The sequence below is a fragment of the Sinocyclocheilus grahami genome, unplaced genomic scaffold (assembly GCF_001515645.1).
Source record: "Sinocyclocheilus grahami isolate Dianchi unplaced genomic scaffold, SAMN03320097.WGS_v1.1 scaffold235.1, whole genome shotgun sequence".
Taxonomy (NCBI): Eukaryota; Metazoa; Chordata; class Actinopteri; order Cypriniformes; family Cyprinidae; genus Sinocyclocheilus; species Sinocyclocheilus grahami.
In genome coordinates, this window is record NW_015505414.1 from 117,997 (window position 1) to 129,060 (window position 11,064).

At 40.9% G+C, this 11,064-nt stretch overlaps 2 protein-coding genes and 1 long non-coding RNA gene across 3 annotated transcripts in view; 1 reads left to right on the forward strand and 2 right to left on the reverse strand.

The window, feature by feature from the left end:
• gclc (glutamate-cysteine ligase, catalytic subunit) overlaps nt 1-3,960 on the reverse strand; it is a 14,221-nt gene extending 10,261 nt beyond the window's left edge. The window contains exons 1-2 of the mRNA XM_016288865.1: nt 3,459-3,960; nt 1,817-1,929 (exon numbers count right to left, since the gene is read on the reverse strand). Coding sequence (XP_016144351.1) covers nt 1,817-1,929; nt 3,459-3,608 — 263 coding nt within the window. The 5' untranslated portion in view covers nt 3,609-3,960. The remainder of the gene's footprint in view (nt 1-1,816; nt 1,930-3,458) is intronic.
• The window catches only part of LOC107597700 (uncharacterized), a 17,616-nt gene extending 12,628 nt beyond the window's left edge, over nt 1-4,988 (forward strand). Inside the window, exons 3-4 of the long non-coding RNA XR_001610486.1 lie at nt 2,895-2,899; nt 4,976-4,988. This is a non-coding gene — a long non-coding RNA (uncharacterized lncRNA). The remainder of the gene's footprint in view (nt 1-2,894; nt 2,900-4,975) is intronic.
• An 878-nt stretch (nt 4,989-5,866) lies between these two features.
• The window catches only part of LOC107597701 (kelch-like protein 31), a 5,870-nt gene continuing 672 nt past the window's right edge, over nt 5,867-11,064 (reverse strand). The window contains exons 2-3 of the mRNA XM_016288869.1: nt 8,757-9,959; nt 5,867-7,188 (exon numbers count right to left, since the gene is read on the reverse strand). Of these exons, the coding sequence (XP_016144355.1) occupies nt 6,456-7,188; nt 8,757-9,931 (1,908 nt within the window). The 5' untranslated portion in view covers nt 9,932-9,959 and the 3' untranslated portion in view covers nt 5,867-6,455. The remainder of the gene's footprint in view (nt 7,189-8,756; nt 9,960-11,064) is intronic.

Here is an 11,064-nt window from a genome sequence, read left to right on the forward strand (position 1 = left end):
TGACATTAGCGATGTAATTTACACTATTTACTTTAATTAATTTTAATGAGAAACAACGAGAAACAGGTGAATAAAGACTGACAGTCAATGTTTAATGTTTAGAAATTATTATTTCAAGACATGTAAAGCATTTTTGCTCGTTTATGTGGGCCGTCCCAAGCATGGTTGCAATGTGTTCATTGTCAAACTCCAAAAATCAGATTATTTTTAATTCTTAAAAAACGCCATTATTTTATTTGAAAAAATATATATCTATATCTATATCAATATAGATATATATATATATATATAGATATATATATATATATATTTATTTATTAACAAAATATTTTAGTTTGTCTTGTATATTTTTTTCATTCGATCAGATAAGATTTTAAGCTGTCATATGATCAAGTTACAACGTGCCCCTCAGACGTTACAATGTGTTCCACCTATGGGGCATGTTGTCACATTTCACTTCCATTTTTTGTCGAATAAGACAACGCTTGAATGCTGCTGCCTGAACAAGAAACTTCCTTACTGAAGGGAAAGTGTTGACTGGTGTCAATATCTCGCGGATCCCCCGAATCTCCACCAAATTCGGGGGATCCCTTCAGCTCGAGGAGCCCTCTCGAACGCCACCCTCCTCGCGACGGTAGCCCCCCGGGATCGCTAGATCGGTCGGCGCCAGACCGCGAATTTAACCACCCGTAACTCCCGAACCCCGGGGGCTATCCACGCGGGGGTGGTCTCATTCGAAAGAGGGCCTCGAGACGTACACTCGATTCGCGTTCGAGAGGGTTCCTTGAGCTGAAGAGATCCCCCGAATTTGGTGCGGATTCGCCGTGCCGTTACGGAGATATGGCCGTTCAAAGGTTCAATGGTTTTCCATTGACTTAAGCTTTAAAGCGTTTCATCCAGGTCGCCAGTAGCAAACAATGGAGTGTGCTCTGCTGGACAAACTAAGTAATTACACCATTTCAAGCATTTTATCTGCATTATATGTTCTGCAAAAAAAAAAAAATTAATATCGGCGGCATATTCGCCGATAACGATATATCGGCGACAGGCTCATATCGGCCGATAATATCTCTACCTAAAATGGGGAAATACCGGTCTGGCCAATCTATCAGTCTACTGCTGACACAATAGTCTTCATGTCCATGTGCTGTGTTGGGACGGGGGGCACTACACTCTTCAGTATGTACAGTAGAGAAGCAGCAATGAGGAATGCCACGGCTCTCTCATTTCCCATTGCATGCTACTTTTAAAATTTCCCCTGAGCTCCAACAGCTACACAACATCAGTAGCACTTGGCCTCAGATGGGCTTGTCTTGTGTAGACCGGTTCAGACAAAAGGCCATTCCTCCCTTCTATATAACTTCTCAAACTTTAGCTGTCTGAGCTAGCAGCTTCAATTGACTCTTATGAGGCCGTCATTTAAACATTCAAGAAGTACAGGTACAAAGATACTATCGATCTTGTTGGCTGATTAGACGCATGCATAAAAGAGGGATTGGCTGCAAGACAGTCCAGCCCTAAAGTGTACAAAAGGACAAACCAGCTACGCTCAGGTTACCCACTTTTAAAACAAAAATTAACAATGGGTGCAATAAAGGTCAGAAGTTTTAGAATCCATTTCTGGACTCATTGCAAAAGCACATTCCCCTTTTTATGTTGCCTTTTTAAACACGGTTGCAGCTCACCCTGCTATTCAGTGACCCTGTAGCAAAACCCTGAATATGCATATTCTTACGGCTAAATCTGACCTGGTTTTAAAACCTTTTCAACCAATGTTTTGTGACATACAATAAATCCCACTAGAACGGTTACTCACTTGGGGTTGATCTTTTCACCCTTTTCCTGAAGGATTTCCAAAACATCCTTCCCGTTCAGAACTAGGCGGACTTTTTCATTTTTGTCATCCATTTCCACCAACATGTACTCCACCTGCAAGATGTTTCAGACACGTTTTTTTACAACACAGTTTATCACAAAGCAACAAAACATTACCCACAAGTAGCATAACAATAGTTTCTGTAAAAAGTGAAAGTGAAAGTGAAAAGTGACTGTTGCTTTCACTGAGGGTGGTATGCATATTATGTGAGAGTGGATTTGCCTTGCAAACCCAACAATGACAAAGCACAGTATTATTTTTCTCCAAACACACTCATTATGAAAGTAAAATCACAGTGTGACATTTCTATACTGATGCGAGCTTCCATTCTTTTTGCCTTTCGAGTCCACCAATGTGGAACAAAGGATTCACTTAAACCAACAACATTCCAGCAGGTTTTATCATAAATCCATTGACGTCTTCTGGCCGAACAAAGGTACTGAAATGAAAAGCCATTTCAAAGCAGGTTTAGAAATAGACATCAGCCTGTTGATCCTGCATGAACGGCAAGTTTGTACATGAAAACACTTTTAGGCGCCATTGTTCCAAATGTTTATTTTAGCACACGTTTAAGAACACTAAAAAAAAAAAAAAAAAAAAAAAAAAGAGCAAGAGCTCACTAAAAGATGACGAACCGCACACCCATCCATTGGAATTGGGATTTTTGTCATTGTCATCACAAAATCTGTGAACTAAAAACACTGTGGGCAGATCTTCACATGCCTGGGCTGCATCATACATTACTCTACAGCAGTGGACCCACTAATACCTTATTACTCTGATTTCCCACTTTTGACAATAACCAACTCTAATAAATCAACACTGGAGGAAAAAAAATTTAAAATACAAATGGGAGAACATGCAGTGAAGTCAAAACTAAATCTCAGATTTGAGCTTCCACTGTGCATTGTCTCAACCCACTTCACCCTGGGATCATTTTTAAACACCACTGAAGATGTGTAGGCTGGACACTTGTTGGCTGCTTGCTCGTGCTCAGCCAGATCGAAATAGCGTGAAGTTTTAGTTTGGCCAATAAATTCACGCACAAGCACGAATTGCATTCGTCTACAACAGTGTTTCTCAACCAGGGGTCCGTGGACCCCTAGTGGTCCTTGACATAAGGCCAGGGGGTCCGTATAAAGTATGATTTTTTGTATAAATGTTGTATATTTTGACATGTTCCCATGAAAGAAAAATGATATGGCCAAATACTGGACAAGTCAGCTAACTTGAATTATACTTGACTGCATTTGGTCCTCACAAAAGACACAAATGATACGAGTCAATTTTGTTCTGGGGGGTCCTTGAGGATGGTTCTGAATCGGACTGGGGTCCGGTACGCCAAAAGGTTGAGATTCACTGGTCTACAAAACTAATTTCAAGATTGTAAACATTGGCCTTTGGACCACACACACACGCATTTTAAGAATCATGCATCCAATCAAGTGTGTCCAACAAGTGTCATAACCCACCTGCTCACAAGCAGCATCCAAATCTGCATCACTGCCTCTAAACACGCAACCACGTGTCTCTCCATCACATATACATTATACCGTGCATTAGGAAGATGACAGAGCCTCACCTCGTCTCCCCACTTCAGCACATCCTTCTGGCGCTCTTTGACCTTGTTGTAGATGTTGAGGAACTGCAGGATGCCGTGCTTTCGAACGTGGTCCGCATGTTTCTTGGTCTCTTCCCAGTTGAGCGGCGACCCTTGTGACAGTAAGCCCATCGCACAAACCTGCGACCCCTCGCGTATCGCTACGGACTTCGACTTCAGCTTCTCCTCACACTTTAATGCTCGCACGCGCTAGGCCTTGTGTGACTCGTTTTAAACACGGATGTGTCCGCTCTGTGCTTCCTAGCGGTCTCGAGTCAAGCACGGGCTACGGTTTCACGCCACCTCGACTGTAACGGAATAAAGCGGTGTCGAGTTGCGAGCAGCTGATATTCGATCGGAGTGCGCGAGCTGTGTCGGTCTAGCCCTTCCTCGCGCACACTTTACTGGTACTGAGGACACGTGACCGTGCCGACGCGGTGACGTCATCTAATGACTCAGCAACCCTTTCCTCTCGTTGTGGTGTGGCTGAGGGAAGCCGAGCCGATATAATGTGCTTTTGTAATCATGACAATGCAAATTGTAAGAGGCGGAATGGGGCCATTACACGTTTTTTTCCCTTCTTCTTCTTATATGAAGGTCACAATCATGTGTTTTTATTTTTTATTATTTAATTTCGTGTATTTGGAATATGCTGGCTATTTAGCAAGACAATTATTATTATTATTATTATTATTATTTTATTAAACATAGAATACAAGAACTCATAGAGGTTAGCAAGACAATTATGTTAGGGTTCGGTGTAACACTAAAGTCAGGAAATACAGAACCAAATAATAACGTCCAAGGAATGTTCTTTTTAGGTTTAATTCAATAAAATAACATATATATATATATATATATATATAACCATCAAATAACTACAAGTAACTAACCTTCCATTTAAAAATGCTGCAGATGTGCTGCTATAAAGTAACTTACACAGGACGTTCCCTAAAATTAGTTTTCAGTTTTTTTAATAACCATTAAATAACTAACATAACCATTAAATAATAACAAAAAATGTCCCTAATTGTTATTTTCAGTTTTTATATTTATAAACAAGTAACCAATCTTCCCTGTGACGCATAGACTTAGACCCTGTAAGATGTCAGTAATGTGAATGGGAAAAAGCAAATGGGGTTATTAGGTCAGGAGTCACTTCTTATACATTCCCTTGTCATCGTCATGATTATTAAGCATTTTGCATTGTCATAATGTCTGTTAGCTGCCACTAGCTCTATAACGCCCATTATGTGTACTTGGTGAACTTGAAAGTCTAACCGTAAAGGAATAGTTCACCCAAAAATGAACATTCTGTCATTATTTACTTACCGTCGACTTTTTCCAAATCTGTATGAATTTCCTTCTTCTGCTGGACCCCACTGACTTCCATAGTATAGAGAGAGAGAGAGAAAAAAAAACTATGGAAATCATCAATGAGGACCATCCGCTGTTTGGTTGCCCATATTCTTCAAAATACCTTCTTTTGTGTTCAGCAGAAGAGCAAACATTTACTATATACAGCTTTGGAGCAAGTGGAGGGTGAGTAAATGATGACAGAATTTTCTTTTTTTGTTTGAACTATGCCTTTTGTAGTGCTTTACGCGGTTATTTCTGTGCCACTAGCTGCACCAAACAGAAATGCAAAAATAGTGTCTTTCACTGGTTGGACAAACAGTTATGAATTTAGGAAATGTGCCTCTCTCTGTCTCTCTTCTCTCGTCATTTTCTAAATAGATTCCAAGAAAAATGTCAACAGCAACATTTCTTAAGAAGATTTAATAAATATGCAGAGCTTTATTATCTGACATGTATTACGGTATGTATATTGTGAGCAATCCATTGATTTACCTTAAATAATCAATACCTTAATAAAGTAATAAATCAGTAGTGTGTCCAGTTGTCACATTTTTTCCTATCATACAATGTATTCTATAACCAGAATATAAAAAAATCATGAACCATCAGGAAACGGAGCAGATTTTATACTTTTCTAGACGGTTCAGGCCCAACCTTTTTTCACAATTATTTATTCGCTCGGTTTACAAAATATGCCACCAGTGTAAATCCTTGTATGCCCTATTCAGTGTTCTTCACATCATCACCCAAATCATCATAGTGTCTGTTTTAGAGTCAAACTGGGTCACCCTTCTCCCTGTGGCCTAATGATTAAGAACTAAGGACATTGTTCTCAGTCATCCCTCCTGCCAGCAACCCTGCTTATAATTAACTTGCTTGATTTTCCAAGAGCCAGCAGCGCTTTGTTGGTGTATTACATGATTAAATAAACTGCCTGATAGTTGTAGGTGAAATGTGAAAACCTGGCTTTCTCAAGGTATCTATGTAATCTATGCTCCCTTGTATATTATCCTAAATAAATATGAACTACAAGCTCACATGTCTGCAGTGCAATAAGAACGGCATCATTGGAGAATAATGCTGTAATAAGTATCCGCAGGCCTTTTTAAAGCATATTTCATTGTTTGGTGATCAAAGGGCAATGCCTAATATATGTGGACAGTTTGCAATGTTGCAATTACCCCATTTTGCACATTAAGTGACTAATCAAATCATAACCGTATAATTGGCCCCACTTGGAAAATAATTTCCCAATGAAAATTATGACTGTAACCTGTATTGTTTGTATGCATTTCCTTTTCCATAAACCTCTAAGCCAAATCTCTCTCACTTTTCCTGTTCCCACAACCATCTTTGAAATGCATCCATCTTTAGTTGTTTCCAAATCGCTTCAATTTTAAACATAGTGGCTTATAGAAATAAATGTTCATTTGTATGCATAATTGAACTTTGTCAGTTTTTATGTTGTGATTTTACATTCAACATTTCCGAGATTGCCATGAACTGACAATTAATTTTGGCATCTGTGAGAAAAGTTGACTTTGAACAAACAGCAAGATAAAAATTTGCAGTCAATTACATTTAGCAACTCAAATACATTTCCCCACTATCCCTCGCTGCTTATATACTAATTGGTGCGGATGATACAGAGCTGGCCCTCGACTCCCGTGTTTTGCGTGTGGGGATGGTGACAACACAACATGAGATACCAACCGTTGCCTCTGGCAATTCGTCATCCTCAGTCCATTCGTTAATATCGGGATTATACACCTGAATACATTTTTTGTACTTCTTCTCAATCTCATTCCAGCCACCCAGGAGGTGAATCTTATTATTCAAGGTGGCAGCACCAGCTGTGCTCACTCCTGTGAGCAAGGGGGCGACGTAGCTCCACTGGCCGGAGTGAGGGTTGTAACATTCAACTGGCAAGACGTCGACCCTCTCGCCACGTCCGCCCAGTTGGCTGCCGCCGAGAACGTAGGCGCGATCTCCGACGCTCACTGAACAGTGCCACCCTCTCGGGCTGCTCAGGCTGTTCTTATCCTGCCAGCTATCGGTGGATGGGTCGTAAGAACATACAGCACGAGAGTAGGCGTTGTTAATGTAACCACCGCTAACCAAGATCTTGCCATCAATTACTGTGCTAGCGTGACAACATCTAGGGACTTCCATTGCCACTTTCATTTGCCATTGGTTAGAGGATGGAACGTAGCACTCGACAGATGCCTGGCAGCCGTCAGAATTACGCCCCCCTACAGCGAACAGGAGACCATTGAAGGTGTTGAGGCTGAAATGAGTGCGCTTTTGAATCATGTTTGCCAGGTGGATCCACGTGTTGAATCGGGGGTCATATCTAATGAGGGAAATACTTGTAAGTGATGCATCGCTTCGGAAAAAATACATGCCAATGGACTTTTGACAATAAAGCTATCTGAAAGGGATAGTTCCTTACCCTCAAGTAATTTACTAACCCTCAGGCCATCCAAAATCTAGGTGACTTTTTTCCCCCCTCAGTAGAGGAGATTTTTTAAGTGAAACTGCTGTCCTTGGCGATTCATACACTGCACATCTGCGGCTGCCGGTTTTTGAGTCTCAAAAAAAAAAAACATACAGAGAGGACCAAATCAATGCCCTTGGCTCCTGACAATACACTGGGGTCCTATGAAGCAAAGCAATCGGTCTGTGCAAGAAACTGAACCTTATTCATTTACAACATTATTACCTTTAATCCACAGCCGGGGCAAACGGTTCTCAGCATGTTCACGACTGTCTGGAGCGCGATCTTCGCATACTCACAAGTAAGCTGATGATGCTGTTTGTTTACTATGGAGAGTGAGGACTCGTATGCAGAGCTTCACCAGCAGTGTCTAAATCTCACTACATAAAATTTACAGTGGTTGATGATTTCGATCTGAAAGAGGAATGACATGGAATTTTATGCACAGCCCTACTTGTTTAAACCAGAATATTCCGACCAAGAACTGGGAGAGACGGACGACGCAGTGGCATTAGCGGCACAACCAGCACAAGCCTCTTCAGTAGCCCCTCACTGCAGAACACAAGATCCAGGGGGCGTGGTTGGATCCACATCTAGGGTGTGGAGATTGGTTGGTTTAGGGGTGGAGATGGGTGGGTTTAGGGATCAGGGGGTGGAGACGGGTAGGTTTAGGTATATGTAAGGTGGGAGGAGTTTGATCTGGATCCAACCACGCCCCCTGGATCTTGTGTTCTGCAGTGAGGACCATCTCGGACTCATGAGACGTGTTGGTGTTCATGTTCTAAGTGTCATGCAATGACAACAGAGGTAGAATCGATCTGGATCAGACGTCAGAAATCTGTGAAAGTCAAACTTCCCGAATGGGATCACGCATGCAAACTTAATCTTTTTTTTAAATTGGTTCCAGCATCCAGGATAAGCACAGGTAAGTATAATTTGACGGAAACTCTAACACACACGTCCTCGCTCTCCGTTGTAAACAAACAGCGTCATCAGTTTATGTGTGAGTTTGCGCCCACTTCATTATGTGAGAAAGTTTGCACTCCAGACAGTCGTTATTGCAATAAGAACCAGTTGCCAGGTTGTGGATTAAAGGTAATAATGTTGTAAATAATGTTAATTTTCTTGCACAGACTGATCGTTTCGCTTCATAGGACCTCAATGTATTGAAAATTTCAAAGGAGCCACAGGTATTGATTTGGTCTTCTCTGTATATGTTTTTTGACTCTCAAAAACCGGCAGCCACAGATGTGCATTTTATGAATCGCCAAGGACAACAGTTTCACCTAAAACTCTTCTTTACTGTTCTACTGAAGAAACAAGTTGCCTACATCTTCAATGGCCTGAGGGAGAGTAAATTAACAGCAAATTTTCATAATTTTTTTGGTGAACTATCCTTTTGAAGTAAGGACATCGGATCTTACCTGATAAAATTGCTGACGGCATGTTTTGCTTGGTTCCTTGCATCATTCTGGTCTTCACCACCAGCTACGTAAAGGAAGCTATCCAAAACAGCCACACACTGATTGAAGCTCTTCGCGGGCATCTCTGTCAGCTTGTTCCAGACACTATCCTCATCTCTGTAGAGAATGTCCTTGCTGAGAGATTTTTCGGTTAGGGCAGGCCGGCCTCCCACCGTGAGCAGCACTCGTTGGCCTCCACGGACCTTGGTTCTTCTGGATTGCAGGATGTTCTGCTGGAATGGCAACAGGTGATAATTCATGGCATCGACCAACAGACGGTGGCACTCAGCATCTTGCATCATCCTGGGAACGATCTGCACGTGACTAACAAGGTCCTGGGGTGAGATGGTTCCAAAGCGGATGCTGGACAACAGATCAGGAGCATACTTCAGCCTCTTCTCATCGAAGTCTAACCACTTTACTGCAATCTGGAAAGCTGTGAGCTCAGAGGGCAACTGAAGCGAGTCATCTGTGAGAAATTCGCTGATCTGCTCGTAGGTGAGCTTTAGGAACTGTTCCATTTCTGAGAACTCGATGAAGTTCTCCCGCATGAACTTCTGCGCAGCGTCTTTCGTCTCTTTCAGACTGTACGTGTTGGCGATGTTGACAACATACATGCAGTTCTCCACGCTGATCTCCCGCATCAAGAACTCGCTGCACATCTTCACCAGAGAATGGATCTGCAACAGCATGGCTGTTGATATCGTGCTACCAATGGTGTACAAAGACAGGGTCAGTTTTCCAGAATAGGCGTATGTGATGACTGTAGCCAGACCGACTGGGGACAAATCACTGAGCTCAATCTTCTTGAGGGCTGGATCCTTCCTGAGCATGTTTTGGATGTACTCACTGCAGGAAGCCATCACAACCTTGTGAACGTCAAAGGACTTGGACTTGGTTGCTACAGTCAGATCACAGAGGAAGCTGTCTTGCCTCATGTGGCCAAGACCCTCCAAGAGGTTGGGTGCATAGACGGGGTCAGTGACCTCTGTTGAGATACAACTAAAACCATTTCCACCTTCCAGGAGAGTGTTGAGCCCATTGATTTTGTTGGTGGGACTGTCCTCTACCAGAATTGTTATCTCATTTATGTCAGCTTTGTTCTTCTTAGCGGCCTTGTTCTTTTTGGGTGCCATGACTGTAATGATGGGTCACAGCCAAGACCTAAAAGGAATTTTGACAAAATATGAACACATTATGAGTCAAAGATCAAATTTTAAAACATATAAGTGTGTACAGACAAATCTGAACAAATCTAATACTCTTGATCTGTTAATTAATATGCGGGAGGCGACTGCTTTCTACATTTACAATCATTGACAGCTTACATTAACAAACTTATTAAATCTTGACAAAATATACACCAATTGAAAGATCTAAAACTTAAAGTTCAACATATGATTGTAACGATGTATATCTATTAGTGACCATCATTTTTTAAATATATATATATAAAAAAGTCTGTTGTACCAAAAACTCAAGAATCTATTCTTGAAAAAAAATTAAATATGACCATATAAAAATTGCAGGTTCGGATATGTCCCCCTAAATGTGTATAGTGGTTGCTGTCCGGCTCTAAAACAATGTATGCAACATTTTAATACGGAGCAAGAAATCTTTCATTTTACAATGCTCTATGTATCATTCATTTAGCAAATTAGCATAACATTTCACAAATGTTTTCAGCAACAAAACAACACATGCTCAGATTGAACCAGTCCTCTTAAGTCTGTGGTGTAGCGACACAGTCTTTTCTCATATTTCAAAACCACGTGTGGTGTTGCTTAACTATTAGGGTCACTCTAACAAGCAAAAACAATTAAAAATAAAAATAAATAAAAAAGTAATCTCGGAAGTGCAAAGCTTTATAATAATACCCTTTAAAATAAAAAAAATAAAATAAACACTTAAGAGTTGTTATCGCAGCATGTCACCTCAGCAATTCCCCTCTTTGCATCTGTCACAAGTTGTCACAACTATGGCCAAGAATAGAAAGGCAGTGTACCATTGCTCTAAGGTTCCTTTTATAGACCCCAAGTCATTTAAACCCATCTGTCCTTTCAGTATTTCAGAACTAAAACATATAACTTCATTTGTAGGGAACTGTTATTTTGTTAAATGTTACAGTAAATGGATTCATACTACTAGGGTCTGTCTTTGTACCACGTTCACACACACACACACACACACACACACACACACACACACACAATATATATATATATATATATATATATATACTGTATGTGTATATATATATATATATATA